The 15,671-nt window shown below is 48.9% G+C and overlaps 1 protein-coding gene across 1 annotated transcript in view; it reads right to left on the reverse strand.

The window, feature by feature from the left end:
• Positions 1–15,671, reverse strand: part of Adam12 (ADAM metallopeptidase domain 12) — a 332,604-nt gene that overhangs the window by 51,826 nt on the left and 265,107 nt on the right. Inside the window, exons 12-13 of the mRNA XM_047554551.1 lie at positions 4,809–4,986; positions 451–540 (exon numbers count right to left, since the gene is read on the reverse strand). Of these exons, the coding sequence (XP_047410507.1) occupies positions 451–540; positions 4,809–4,986 (268 nt within the window). The remainder of the gene's footprint in view (positions 1–450; positions 541–4,808; positions 4,987–15,671) is intronic.

Here is a 15,671-nt window from a genome sequence, read left to right on the forward strand (position 1 = left end):
GGAGGGTGTGTCTGATTTTCCGTGCACCGGCCTGTCATGGGGCGGGAGCCACATGCCACTGACGACATAAATGTGGAGCACAAGTGCTGTGGTCCTGCTGGCTTTCCACTGGCATATGAGCAATCTCTTACAGACGGCCAGTGATTGACAATCTCTCACAGACGGCCAGTGATTGACAATCTCTCACAGACGACTTGTGATTGACAATCTCTGACAGACGGCTAGTGATTGACAATCTCTCACAGACGACTAGTGATTAACATGTGCCTTTCACTGGAAGCTTGGAAGATATTGAAAAATAAGAGATGGCTAACATGCACTTGCCTGAGAAGGAGCCACAGTTCTTACTGCGTGAGTGCTGGAATGTCCTGCCCTACTGCTGGCCCTGTACTGGATCTGAACCACTGAGCCCATCTGTGACCGGGTGCCAAGGCCGCCCTGTGGACTCACCCGACAGTCCTCGCAGCAGAGTCCGTGTGCGCACACAGCATCCGGCTTCAGGGTACAGGTGGTGGCATTGCAGCAGCGATTTGTGCATTCCTGGGGAGTGAAGGGGATCTGTCTGACCCGGTCCCACGGAGCAACGACTCACCCTAATGTCACACCCTAAACGGCAGAAGAACCCGTGGGCCTAGCTCCTGAAGAGCAAGCCTGCCTCAGGGTCAGGTTCACCTTGTTGAACTGACCGTGCCTGCAAGTCCCTGGCCAGGTCAGTAGCGCTCGAATGCCTTCAGGAGAGGTAAAGTGGCTGGACAGCAGCACGCTGGGCCTTTCAGAGCAGACTCCACGTAGGGCTCACCGCAACGAACAGCAGCACGACCGCCGGAGGATGGGGAATTGCTCATCCAAACACAAGCCTACAATCTCTGCTTCTCAAAAACGGACACTTTGAATAGGGCTGGGGATGTAGCTCAGCGGTAGAGCGCTAGCCTAGCACGCGTGAGGTTCTGGGTCCAGTCGCTGGTACCACAACAGAACAGAACAGACGCAGAATGCTTTCATCTCAGGGGAAGTCAGATGTCAGGTTCGAGCCCCGGTTCCCTGCAGTCTAGACTGATGGACGTGGATGAGCCCCTTCCAGCACACGTAGGCTGTTGGCTGAAGGTGCTCTGGGTGCCAGAACCCAACATCAGAATGGCTAAGAAGCAGGAAGGAGGGCTGGGGCCGAGCCCACCAGCTGTCAAGGGATTTAAGCAGGTGGAAGGTCAGTGCCCTGCCCTTTCTGAAACAGAAACCAGGGAAGGAGCTCTGTTAGTAGGCTGTGCTTCGTAAGCACCGTTTTTTCCTAACAAAAGAAATATGAGCTTAACATCTTTAACTTAGTTCAAACGCCTGCATACATTTAGCAAATGTATGAAGTCTGTGTGCAGTTGAGCATTCTGATGACCGAGACTCCACATTTTAGAAGAAATTGTAATTATCATAAGAGGGAACGATTTATAGAGTCCTTAATACTGTTTAATTTATCAATGTTCTTTTAGTCAATGTACAATATACTCTGAAGAATTTATAGAGTATTGGCTAGGGTGAACCTAATTGTATGCAAGTTTAATAGTGTAATACTTTATTCCCAAGCACCATCTTTTTTGAAAAAAATTATCATTCGTATCACAAATGTAATTAATAAATTGCCTGGGTACCTGAACTGTGTCCTGTGGGAAACCATAAATTATGCCCTCATTTGGTGTTTACCATTTGCTGCTATCATACAAACTTCCAGAGTTATTACATTTTAAATGTTTGAGAACTTTATAAACATCTGGAATGTGTAATATATACAATAAGATAAAACTGCCAACCAGAAGTCATGGCTATAACTTTCATGCCAGCAAGGGTTTCTAGCTCATGGACTTACAATTCAAAAAAAAGTTTAGCAACTGATTTGATTTTTTAAAAGGAACTCATTGATTGCAATACCGATAGGTGCCATCAAGTGTACAGCCACGCTGTACTGCTTGTTGTGGTCTAAGTGGCTCAACTGGTGATAGATTAACCAAATTAGAGTTGCCCATAAAATTCTCAATTAAGTCAGCCATCCAATATCTGGGTCCCTAAATCCTTTAATAACCCTGCCCCCACCCCAAATCACTAAAAATATAAGCAGCAACTCAAATGGAAATTCAGCCAAGTAGAATGTCTGACTTCAAAGGGGATTGATAACGTGAGAAAGATAAGTAAGTTTAAGAGATATTTGCAGGCTCCTGGCCTGCTAGTGACTTTAAACAAGGAGATAAGGTTGCCTTCCCAGCCTACCGGCTGCAGGAGTGAGCAAGTCACCAGGATGTCCTTCTGCGGATATGAATCCAATGCCCAGTGCTTCAAGGCTGCGACAATCGCCTGCCTTTTAACTACTCTGAATCCATTTCCTCTGCAGTACCATATTTCTCAGAAGAGACAACTTCTTATTGGGTGATACATTTATTATTTTAGTACTCAACAGAGGAGCAACAGAACCAATGAATACTAAGTCTCCAAAGAAGGAAGAATAATGGAGCCATTACGGAGGGCTCTGCATGGCCCTAATTGTCATTCCACACAGGGGGTGGCAGATGAGGATTCTCAGTTCCAGTGCCCTGGGATAGAACGGGAATGCTTCTTCCTGGAATGGAGAGGGGGAGACTGTTTCTGGGAGTCGGGCTGAGGCTGGGTCCAACCCTGTGCAGGTACAAGTCCTTCTGTTCCCAGCGCTGGCTGGTTGCCAGCTGTGGCGACACACTGAGCCCTTCTCTGGGCCAGAAGACACAGGAGTACCCGCAGGGCCGAGCACTGGGGAGTGGGAGGGAGCCCGGGGAGCAGGTCTATAGTCCAACCAGACCAAGAGTTCTACTAAGACCAAAAGCCTCAGGCAGAGCAGTTCGGAAACCGGAAATGGGCTCTCTGTCACACTGCTGGTTGCAGTTGGAGCCTGAGTCTAGGGAGGCACATCATGAAAAATTTAAAGAGCAAAACTACCAAGTAAGGCAGAAAGCTCACTGTGACTCTGAAAAATGTCTTGGAAGGGAGAACTTTAGATGGGGGGAAGAAGTCTCTTTAAATATCGAGAACTCACTTTATGAAAAAGGACCCTCACCACAGAAAACCAAGTTGGAAATTACAGGCCAGTAGAATGTGGCTTGACACCCGGCTGTGATGCCGGGTGCGACCTGGGGAGAGTAAGCACCCTCCAAATCTGCGCCCCTCTTCACGGAGATGAGCACGAGCAGCCGGCAGTGTCAGGCACTGGCTGATGCGATGGTGGTGGGGTGGCAGCTTGGAGATGCCGTGGCGGTAGGGTTTATTGGCAGGGGAAGCTGGTGTGGTGATGGGGAGGACTGGAGATGCCGGTGGTGGCTAGGTGAGCCGAGGCGGTGATAGGGAGCAAGCGCTGCTCACAGTCATTCCAAGCCTGAGAGCTCACGGCTCCATGAAGAGCCATCATTAGTAAACAATTACAGGGAGTTCGAATCAAAGACTAGCCATTTTAAGTCAACATGGCCTCTCCTGAGAAATATGGGTAATTTAAGCTAATTATGTTTCTTCTTTAGGTAATTAACAAGGCCTCCTCCCCTGTGCAAACCCCATCCCGAGTCGGCGCTACGTTTTCCTTTGCTCGTCTTAAGGAGTTTCTCTAAGGCTGTAATTAGGACTTGTTCCTCTACAACAATCACTCCCGGAGCATCCTGAGCACAATTAACCACCGCTGCGAACAAGGCCATTATCCTTAAGTTCTGAGTTTGGCAAGGGCATGAGACACTGTACAAAACCACCTCCACAGCCCTCTGTGACCCAGCCTCCACCGTGCTTGTACAAACTGTCAGGCCAAGACCAAGACCAAGCCTCCTGGTATGGCAGGCCCCCGAGATGGGTCACCGCGAGGCTTCTCCTAACCACAGGGACAAGCTGGATGCTTCTGAGTCTGGGCAGTTTTCCTTCCACCCTAGTCCCCTTTTCAGAGGGACCCTCTGAGACACTCTCTTTCTGAACCCTTCTTAGCCCATCTTCGAATTTAGCTAAGCCGTCCTTGAACCTGATGATGGCTTTGGCTTGGGTAAGCCCTCAGGGAGGGAGGGGCCTCAGAGCAGCTGCCTGCTACACAAACTCCTTGCTTTGATTGATTCTAAACGCGACTTCCTCCAAGCTCTGAGGGAGCTCTTGCTTCACAGGGGGTGCTACCGTGTCCTCTCCTTCTCAGGACTCTTGAGAGACTAAAAGCTCTGTTAGACTTCTCACACTGATGGACTTTATCTTGGGACCTATAGAAACAAGAGCATTTCCTGAGACTGATGGGGTTGAACAAGCCCTGTGCTGGACACAAACACTGCTGCTTCACTTCCTGCTTCTAAGAGCCAGCAAGGGCCAGAGCCAGCAGCCCGGGAGCCCTGCATGCAGAGGAGGCTGCGGCAGAATTTCAACTTGAGCGCGGACTCTTGGTCAAGGGCTCTGCCTATTCTAATTCCCCTCTAGCAGCATGCCCCACACAGAGGGAGAAATGGTGCTCAGTGGCTCTTTGAAGCTACAATTCCAAGGCTTCCTTCTCAGTCAAACTCAAAGCTAAAAGCTTCTCTATTGTTCTTGTCCTCACCTCACCCAGACTGCTGCTCTGCCTTCAGTAGGGAAGATTCTTCATCTATTTAAATCAAGTGATACAACTTATTTTGTGCAATAGTTAAAATTCAAGAAAGCCACCCCAGCGAGTGGGGCTTGTTCTAGGTGGCCACGCGGGACTCTTCCATCCTGAGCTTCCAGCACGTTCCCTCTGCTGCACGGCTTCTCCAAGGTCTTTGCCCAGCAAGAACCCAAGGGGAACGTTCTGGAGACGGCTCCCTTACCTCGGGCTCCCCGCAGTCACACTCCTCGCCTTCCTCCACGTATCCGTTCCCACACTTCTGCCCCCCGAAAGCCTGCTTGACCTCCGGCAGGTTGAAGAGGCACATCCCCATTCCTTTCTCCAGGCTGGTCTCCAGGTCCTTGCGGCTGCAGCTGCTGAACACCATGGGGAAGGGGAACCTGAGGGGAGAGAGCGCAGTGAGCGTGGGCCCCACGGCCTCCCGCCTTCTCCTGGGCTGTCCGGGCAACGCCTGCTGGGGTGCACTGCAGGTCTCCGTGGACAGAGCTTACGTACGCAGGGTAAAAGGAGGCAGGTGCAGAACCTGCCCACATCTGTCCCACACGGAGCCAACGCCACTACAAGAAGTGTCCAGTCAAATGGACACAAACCCAAATAAATACAATTTTCTCATACTAGACAAAGGGGCCAAAAATATGCAATGGAGGAAAGAGAGCCTTTTTAACAAATGGTGCTGGGAAAACTGGAAAACCATATGCAACAGAATGAAATTAAACCCCTATCTCTCACCCTGCACAAAACTCAACTCAAAATGGATCAAGGACCTCGGAATCAGACCAGAGACCCTGCATCTTATAGAAGAAAAAGTAGGTCCAAATCTTCAACTTGTTGGCTTAGGCTCAGACTTCCTCAACAGGACTCCCATAGCACAAGAAATAAAAGCAAGAATCAATAACTGGGATAGATTCAAACTAAAAAGCTTTCTCTCAGCAAAGGAAACTATCGGTAATGTGAAGAGAGAGCCTACAGAGTGTGAGAAAATCTTTGCCACTCATACTACAGATAGAGCGCTAATTTCCAGAATTTATAAAGAATTCAAAAAACTACACCAAGAATACAGATAACCCAATCAACAAATGGGCTAAGGAAATGAATAGACACTTCACAGAAGAGGATCTACAAGCAATCAACAAACATATGAAAAAATGTTCACCATCTTTAGTAATAAGAGAAATGCAAATCAAAAGTACCCTAAGATTCCATCTCACCCCAATTAGAATGGCAATTATCAAGAATACAAGCAACAATAGGTTTTGGCGAGGATGTGGGGAAAAAGGAACACTCATACATTGCTGGTGGGGTTGCAAATTAGTGCAGCCACTCTGGAAAGCAGTGTGGAGATTCCTCAGAAAACTTGGAATGGATTCACCATTTGACCCAGCTATCCCACTCCTTGGCCTATACCCAAAGGACTTAAAATCAGCGTACTACAGAGATACAGCCACATCAATGTTCATTGCTGCTCAATTCACAATAGCCAGACTGTGGAACCAACCTAGAGGCCCTTCAATTGATGAATGGATAAAGAAACTGTGGTATATATATACAATGGAATATTACTCAGCTATAAAGAATGATAAAATTATGGCATTTGCAGGCAAATGGATAGAATTGGAGAATATCATGCTAAGTGAGATAAGCCAATCTCAAAAAACTAAAGGATGAATGATCTCGCTGATAAGTGGATGAGGACATATAATGAGGGGTGGGAGAGGTTAGCGTTAGGGTTAGGGTTAGGTTTAGGGTTAGGGTTAAGGAGGGTGGTAAGAATGGAGGAAGGAAGGACTGTATGGAGGGAAAAGAAAGGTGGGAGGGGTGGGGGGAAGGGAAAAAAATAACAGAATGAATCAAACAACATTGCCCTATGTAAATTTATGATTACACAAATGGTATGCCTTGACTCCATGTACAAATAGAGAAACAACACGTATCCCATTTGTTTACAATAAAAAAAAAGAATTAAAAAAGAAAACATATAGCATATAGCCACTAGGAAAAAAAAAAGAAAAAAAGAAGAAGTGTCCAGTCAGAACAGAAATGGTCTTTTGAAAGTTTTCAAACCAACAACTTCAGACAGAGTGGCTACACAGGGGTCAGTACAGGAGGAAATGTGACAGGAGTGAGTTCTCAGGACCTGGAGCTTACAACAGAGCACACGCAGTGTCCTTACTGGTCAATGCCAAGGACCCAAAGGTACAAGTGATCAGTCCCATGGATCCAGGGACACATAGTCCCACTGTAGGGCAGGGATGGCTGATACTGGCACTCAGCTTCCCAAAGTTCGATTGGTTGGCTTCCCTGGCACCCGTGGAAGAGGGCAGAGGTGGCCCACAAATGCAGGTCCTGTTCTTGCCTCAAATTTTCAGGACAACCAAGGAGTGTGGTCGAGTCAGCCAACTCCCAGCAAAGCCATGCACCCTCCCGTGGTCTAGAGAGGCTGCCCAGGCCCCTGGCCCTTGGGTGGGCTGCGTGACTGATTCTTGTCAAGGGACACAAGAGTCTCTTTGGGTCTGTGGCATCTAAGCAGGTGTTTCTTCCCTGTGTCCTCCTTTCTCTCCCTGCAGTTGCGATCAGGGAATTCCACACTGTAGGAGAGGCAGAGCCAGACCTGTCCCTGGGTCCTGGCTCGCTGCAGGGAGGGCAGCTGCAACCTGAAGCCCCCGTGTCACGTGGAAGGGAAACGCACCTCTCACCCGCAGGCCACTCAGCATTTGGGGCTTCTTCCTATGGTAGCTCATGTTGTGGATGTGGCTCGAGGGTGGACCATGGGGGTCGTGTGCTGGAAGCCTGGTTCTGGGATGCTGATGTGGTGAGGTGGCAGGGCCTTTACTGGGAGGGGCCTGGAGGAAGGCGGTCAGGTCCCTGGGGGTGCTGCCCTCGAGGGGTCAGTATGGTTTCCGAGGGACCCTGGCTAGCTCCTGCAAAAGTGAGATGCCCTGGGCCCTGAGTCCCTCTTGCTTCCTGTTTTGCCATGTGACCCCTCCCTCTTACACACACTCCTGCCATCGTGATGCCATCTGCCATGAGTGGAGCAGAAGATGGCACCATGCCCTTGAACCTCCAGAGCCGTCATCTAAATAAACCTCTTTTCTTTATAAAGAATCCTGCACCACGTGTTTTATTTCAGCAACAAAAAAACAGACTAACTCAGGTACATGACGTACAGTATGTCACTGCTGCCCTTTTACAAAGACAGTTTCCCTTGCCTTGGGGCGGCAAGGGCTGTAAGGGGCAGGCATGCCAGAAATGCAGGCTTACTACTTAGTGAGGGAGCAAGGCCTGCTTTCCAGAACGCCCAGCCTTCTTTCCCCATGGAGACATTTACAGGATGACATTGTAACTGGAGCTCAGCCAAGTGGCCAAACCAACACAAGTGCTTAGCTTCCCTGAAGAAGGCAGACTAGCCGCCATGAATGACTGAGCCTGGCAATGACTCGAGATCCTGATCTGACCACAGCCAAACCCAGGACTCTGCTCCAGCCCCACTGCTTTCCGTTCACCCCGGGCTTCCACCTGCGGAGCACGATTCTGATCCACAGATGGATTAGCGAGTGGACGTCCTGCTCCGTCGGGTGCAGAGGCAGTAAACGGGACCGCCTTGCCGCGCTGGGACAGAGTCCCCTTCCAGGTCTATGTAACTAACTGCCTTGGCGGATTGAGTGACCATTCCTGGTATCTAGTGATGCCGGACCGCTTCGACACGCTGCGGAGTGTAGTGCTTTCAACTTCTAGAGTTTTGTCTTGAAGAGACTGATCTGTCACCCAGGGAACTGAGAGCAGTTCTCTTTGCAGGAAGACAGGCACCGTGGGACCTTCCCAGGTTTGAGTTTTCCGAGGACACGCGCGTCTCCAGACCAGGAGGCGAGCCCCGCTCTCACTGAGGGACGGGAAACTCAGTGTCGGCAGGACCTGCTCCTTCTGGCAGGCAAGCGATTTCTAGACAGGGTTGAAAAGCGAGCTGGCAAAGACACTGGGGTGAGCCTCAGCGCGTGGTGCAGGAGCCGAGGAAGGGGAGGCGAGACCGCTCCTCACAGCCCAGCCCCGGCGAGCATCCCCGCTCCATGGCTTCCGTGTGGCACACGCTCCGGTTCTGAAGGAAGGGGTTGACGTTAAAGAAAAGGGGTAGAAGCAGATAAGACGAACGAGCTCAGTTTCAATGCAGGAATTGAACTGCAGGGGCCTGGGGAGGACCTCTTGCCAGGTTTGTGCCTGCGCTGGATGTCGTCAGGTGGATGCACAGTTTCTGCACGATGACAGATTCCTGTCTCCTTGGCTTCTTCTTACGCTGTTGAAGGACAAACCCCAAGTGCTGGTCAAGTTCTCTCCCCTTTAGAATCCCAGGCGACTACTACCTGTCCAGTGCCCAGGGTTTTAGCTTTGCTCTGAGGAATGACTTGCAGGTGTCAATCCCCTGAGGTGCCTTAACACGGCGGCAGCACCCTCCTCGGGTGTCAAGGGAGGTCTCGAGATGCGGCTGCCCTCAGGACCCTCGGCGGGGATTGCCCACGTGCGGCGTGGAGGGGGTCTACACCACAGGGCCGTCGGGCTTCACAGACAGACTATGGTTCCTCCCCAGGTAGTCCTGCCTCTCCTGGGCCTGGGTCACTCAGTGCTCCTACCACGGCCTCTCCCTGGGAGAGAGGCCAGGCCGTCATCTGAAGGCCAAGGTTTTTCTTCCTTTTTCTTCTGGGGATGGAAACCGGGGCTTCGAGTGTCCCAGGTGAACTCCACGTTGAGCCTAACTCCAGCCTAAAAGTGGTCTTTTGAAGACAAATGGTGGTAAGAGCAAGGAGCACTTTCTGCTGGTGGACAATCTGCTGGCTCTGTCCTTTGGGACTCCTCCCCAGGGAGGCCAGGTGACCTTCTCTCAAGCGCCCTTGTACTTAGGGGAAGTCAGGCTTTAGGGGGAAAGCAGAGCCCCGGACACTCATCCTCCCACGATTCTGCAAGTATGAGCTCAACACAAAACGTACACACCCCAGGCCTGTGGAGCGAGCGTGACTGGGCGGATGGGTAAGCAGGAAAGGGAGACCAGTAAGGGTGAGAGAGGGACGGGCTGAGGAGAGAAATGAGACCGCGACGGGGGAGGATGCACGTCGAATGGGAGGAGGGTGGGCCCCACGTGGATCCCCACCCGGAGGCCTTCCTGGGAAGGACGCGCATCTGAGTCCCTCATGCAAAGGACAAGAGGAAGAAGTAGCGGACACACGGGGGGAAGAGCCAGCACCAAGGGCCATGGTGGGACATGCCTGTCCCGGAGGGCTTATCCAACAGCGGGAAGGAGGCTCTTCTTGCCAAACCACACTCAGAGCGGCAGCCCCTGCTCCAGAGGGGCCCCAGTGGGGTGGTGTCATTCACGGTTCAGAGCAGGTCCTGCGGATGGCAAGAAGACCCCAAGTGTCCTTAGACAGGGAGCTTTGCCGAGTAGGAGCGGGCGCTGCCATGACTGAGGCATGTTCTTAAGGACTCCAAGCCCTTATTACCCCTCTTAGCAACTATTTTTGAACTATGAGTCAAAGGCCTGCTCTCTCCCTTCTCTGCACTGAGACATCCTTAGTGGATTGATGCTCAGCACTGAGAAAGTATCAAAAAAATTATCGTTAGCCTTGTGACGCCCCATGCATGAAATGTAATAATCTGAAGTTATTTCAGGTCTCAAGAGAAGAATTTAATAGCACCAAATATTAGATTGTACTCATTATAATCCTGTCCTGAGCTACCCATATCATAATACCTTTCACATCCCAGAGAGCCCCTGGGGCTTGGGGCCCGGTAGGAGCCAAGGACTCAGGCTCAGGCATCATTTGTCAGTGGGTGTGTATAAATGATGCACCCACCAAACGCGAGTCCCACGGTCCCAGACACCCTGTCATGATTGCTGGCGGCCACCATGACTCCAGCCACGCCAGACCAGAGGGAGCACCGAGGAGATGCTCGGCAATCAAGTGCAGTATCCTGCTTCCTAGTCAGCTGCCTCCGACTCTCCAGGATGGCAGGATTCAGCTGCCTTGGCGGGGGGGGGGGGGGGGGGGGGGTTGGTGCCTCCCTCCCTCCCTCCGTCCCTCACTCATTCACTCACCCAGGAAGTGTTTCCAGGGTACATTGTATTCAAAGCTCTGAGGACCTCAAGATAATTCAGATATGGCCTGAGTGCAGCCCACCGTCCCCGCAGCAGGGCTTCACCAAGCTCCTTGCCTACCTGCCCCACTGTCCAAAACCCTGAAGATTCCTGTCCTGCGCGATGGTCCTTGAAATGGCAAGTGCCCAGGCACCCTAGCATTCACGCCACCTCAGTGGAGTCCCGGGCTTGACACAGCTTCTCATTCTTTTCCCCGTCTTAGTTTTCCTACCACAAGATTATAGATTCCCAAGAGTAGCAACTGAGTAAAGACTCATATTTTCAGTCTATACTGAGCGCCTGCTCTGATGCAGGCAGTAGGGCCATAGTCATAGTTTCCTTCTTATATTTTTTTAAAATATTCAAAATTATCCAGTGAGACCCACCTCATTATAACCATGTGCCAATGAGGTGAAGGAACTCTGGAATTCATGGTCATGGGATGGCGGACACTAGATTTGACCACAGTTTTCAGCTCCAAATTCAGTGATTAAAAATCATTTTCTTTATTACTGATGTCAGGCCAGCACTGGATTGCCTGTAGGGAACTGCAGAAATGTGGAAGGTGATCAGGACACTCTGGACACACAGGTGTGGGCACAGGGCACACGCCATTGGTACCCAGCATGTACCCGGCCAGGTTCTCACTGGGCCTCAGAGCCAGCAGCACCAACAACTTCTAGAGACAAAAATCCCCAGCCACAGCCAGGACTTCTGAGTCAGGAATACTCAGGGGAAGGTCCAGAAACCCGTTTTAACCAGTCCTCCAGCTTAATTGATATAAAAATTCAAAGAACATAAGATTCATCCCTTAAACCATTTAAGAATGTCCACTCTGTGGTTCCTAGAACATTCAGTGCCGTGCAACCTTGCCACTTTGATTTCAGGACCTCCTCTCTGCCTGCCAGACACAGCCCTGCCCGTCAGACACAGCCCTGCCTTCTCCCTCCTCCAGGCTTCTGGACACATCTGTGAGGACTGGGCAGTTCCTGTCACTCCGGGTGGGTGGACTCATGGCATCTGGTTCCTTTGCCTTAGCACGGGGCTGTCACCGTTGCTCCGCACAGCACATGTGTAGGTTCCGTGTTCCTATGGCTGAGTAGGCGACCACTCTGGGGCCTCACCGGCTCATCGCTCAGCTGATGGCCCAAGAGACTTCGATGTCCATTTGAGTTCGTGAACGACTTGCCTAGATTTAAAATTCACCTGTTTTACTAGAAAAAATAGGGATAGTAGGAATATACCTGAACATTGTAAAGGCTATTTATGCTAAGCCCATGGCCAACATCATTCTTAATGGGGAAAAACTGAAACCATTCCCTTTAAAAACGGGAACAAGACAGGGATGTCCTCTTTCATCACTTCTATTCAACATTGTCCTCGAAACTCTAGCCAGAGCAATTAGGCAGACCAAAGAAATTAAAGGGATACAAATAGGAAAAGAGGAACTTAAGCTGTCCCTATTTGTGGATGACATGATTCTTTATTTAGAGGATCCAAAAACCTCCTCCAGAAAACTTCTAGACCTCATCAATGAATTCAGCAAAATAGCAGGTTATAAAATCAACACGCATAAATCTAAAGCATTTTTATACGCAAGCGACAAAACAACTGAAAGGGAAATGAGGAAAACAACTCCATTTGCAATAGCCTCAAAAAAAAAAAAATACTTGGGCATCAATCTAATCAAAGAGGTAAAAGATCTCTACAATGAAAACTACAAAACATTGAAGAAAGAAATAGAGGAAGACCTTAGAAGATGGAAAGATTTCCCATGTTCTTGGATAGGCAGAATTAATATTGTCAAAATGGCCATACTACCAAAAGTGCTATACAGATTCAATGCAATTCCAATTAAAATCCCAATGACGTGCCTTACAGAAATAGAGCAATCAATCATGAAATTCATCTGGAAGAATAAGAAACCCAGAACAGCTAAAGCAATCCTTAGCAGGAAGAATGAAACAGGGGGTATCGCAATACCAGAACTTCAACTATACTACAAAGCAATAGTAACAAAAACGGCATGGTATTGGCACCAAAATAGGCAGGTAGATCAATGGTACACAATAGAGGACACGGACACAAACCCAAATAAATACAATTTTCTCATATTAGACAAAGGGGCCAAAAATATGCAGTGGAGAAAAGATAGCCTCTTCAACAAATGGTCCTGGGAAAACTGGAAAACCATATGCAACAGAATGAAACTAAACCCCTATCTCTCACCCTGCACAAAAATCAACTCACAATGGATCAAGGATCTTGCAATCATACCAGAGACCCTGCATCTTATAGAAGAAAAAGTAGGTCCAAATCTTCAACTTGTTGGCTTAGGATCAGACTTCCTTAACAGGACTCCCATAGCACAAGAAATAAAAGCCAGAATCAATAACTGGGATAGATTCAAACTAAATATTTTTCTCTCAGCAAAGGAAACTATCAGCAATGCGAAGAGAGAGCCTACAGAGTGGGAGAATATCTTTGCCACTCATACTTCAGATAGAGCACTAATTTCCAGAATATATAAAGAACTCAAAAAACTCTACACCAAGAATACAAATAACCCAATCAACAAATGGGCTAAGGATATGAACAGACACTTCACAGAAGATCTACAAGCAATCAACAAACATATGAAAAATGTTCAACATCTTTAGTAATAAGAGAAATGCAAATCAAAAGTACCCTAAGATTCCATCTCACCCTAATTAGAATGGCGATTATCAAGAATACAAGCAACAACAGGTGTTGGCGAGGATGTGGGGAAAAAGGTACACTCATACATTGCTGGTGGGGCTGCAAATTAGTGCAGCCACTCTGGAAAGCAGTGTGGAGATTCCTTAGAAAACTTGGAATGGATTCACCATTTGACCCAGCTATCCTACTCCTCGGCCTATACCCAAAGGACTTAAAATCAGCATACTACAGAGATACAGCCACATCAGTGTTCATAGCTGCTCAATTCACAATAGCCAGACTGTGGAACCAACCTAGATGTCCTTCAATTGATGAATGGACACAATGGAATATTACTCGGCTATAAAGAATAATAAAATTATGGCATTTTCTAGGCAAATGGATAAAATTGGAGAATATCATGCTAAGTGAGATAAACCAATCTCAAAAATCCAAAAGACGAATGATCTCACTGATAAGCGGATGATGACACATAATGGGGGGTAGGAGGGGGGCAAGAATGGAGGAAGGAGGGACTGTATAGAGGGAAAAGAGAGGTGGGAGGGGTGGGGGGAAGGAAAAAAATAATGGAATGAATCAAACACCATTACCCTATGTAAATGTATGAATATGCAAATGGTATGCTGTTACTCCATGTACAAACAGAAACAACATGTATCCCATTTTTTACAATAAAAATAAATTAAAAAAAAATTCAAGGGTGTTTCAAGGGTGCTATGTGGGCCAGTGCACACCTCTTATTACACATTTCCTGTACTTTGCTTAGAAATAGCCCCGTGGGACCCCATAGTTCCCATTTCTAAAAGTCCAAAGTGCAGCATTTGGAAACCTTATCTCATTTTAGGCATGAGTAAACTTCCATGAGTTTCTGTCTCCAAACCAGGAATGACTTCTCAAAGACCTTTAAGAATCACGATCACCGGGCTGATTCTCATCCTGCACACTGAAGAAGGTGCGGAACAACGTCTGGGTGTGCGCTATGGATGCTTCCCTTCCATGTGCTTCAGAAACCTGCCGTGTGGCGATTCTGCCTTCCCCTCACTCCTGTTTCTCTTTTCTTATTCAGCAGCGTATCCCCTGGAGCATCCATGAAGGGAACACCGATCTGGGCTCTGTGGTTGCTGCTAAGGTCCAGGATCGGCACTGCGCATGGTCTGTACTTAAAAAGACAATCCCGCTTTCTTCCACAGCAGGTGGAAAGCTCATCCCAGGGAACTTTTTAATACGTCTAATGAATCATCCCCAATATGCCAGGACAGCAGCTAATTGAATTGACGTATAGCAATGATAGACTGGGGCAGAGCAATAAAGTCGGAGAACTACTCGGAAAAGGAGCATTTCCTGTACTTTCACTTGGCACAAAAACGCTTTAAAATCGTTATACCTCAGACACGGGAAAAAGTGCTGCTTTCAGCTCAGGGGCAGAGGATTGACCTCGGATACCACGGCAGGGTGACGGCGGCCCCTGCTTGGGTGCGACCTCTCTGGCTGGACACATTCTCCTCTTACGTAAGATTTAACTACCAGAGATACTCGGGGCACGTCTACCACGCTGAATTCAAGGTTAGGAATAAAAAGAAGATGAAATGGAAAGCCGGCGATTTTTAAAAAGAGGAAGACCACTTAGAACTTCCCACCATGAATGCCGTCACGGCTCAATATGCTGCCTGTCACAAAACTGCCCAGTGGAACGTTGTTAGGGGTTACTTGTACTTTGACAAATCTGCAGTCAGAAGATTCTTTTCTTGTAGGAGCCTATGGCGCTTTTCACCGCTGCATTCTTGGGGTGAGTCACACTAAGCCAATCCATCAACCCTGACAGTGGGAGTCGGGAGTTATCTCCTTGCAAAAGCTCTCTGGGGAGCAGCGGAGACAACCGTGTTTTTTGTTAGAAGTTAGGCCACCAAGGGAAGCAGCCAGAATCAGGCTGGAGTCTGAGCGGCGGCAGGTCACGGTCCTGCTGTTCCCGGTGACCCTGCTGCCTTGTCAATAAATGTGCAGAAGTCTTGGTTCCCCAGGATTGAGATCCAGGCTGCCATTAGTCCAAATGCCGACCACAGGAAGCCCTGGGAGTGATGGAGGAAGAAGAATGGAAGAGACAGGCAGCCGCTGAGGACAGCTCCGGGCTGTTGGGAGAAGCCAGCTCGCACCAACCCCAGGGATGGGAAGCCATCCAGGCTGCTCTCTTTAAATCCACTGGGGGGAAAAAACTCCCAAAGTCGCACTGTCAGCCATTGATAAATGAGT

Source organism: Sciurus carolinensis, chromosome 5 (genome assembly GCF_902686445.1).
Source record: "Sciurus carolinensis chromosome 5, mSciCar1.2, whole genome shotgun sequence".
Classification (NCBI taxonomy): domain Eukaryota; kingdom Metazoa; phylum Chordata; class Mammalia; order Rodentia; family Sciuridae; genus Sciurus; species Sciurus carolinensis.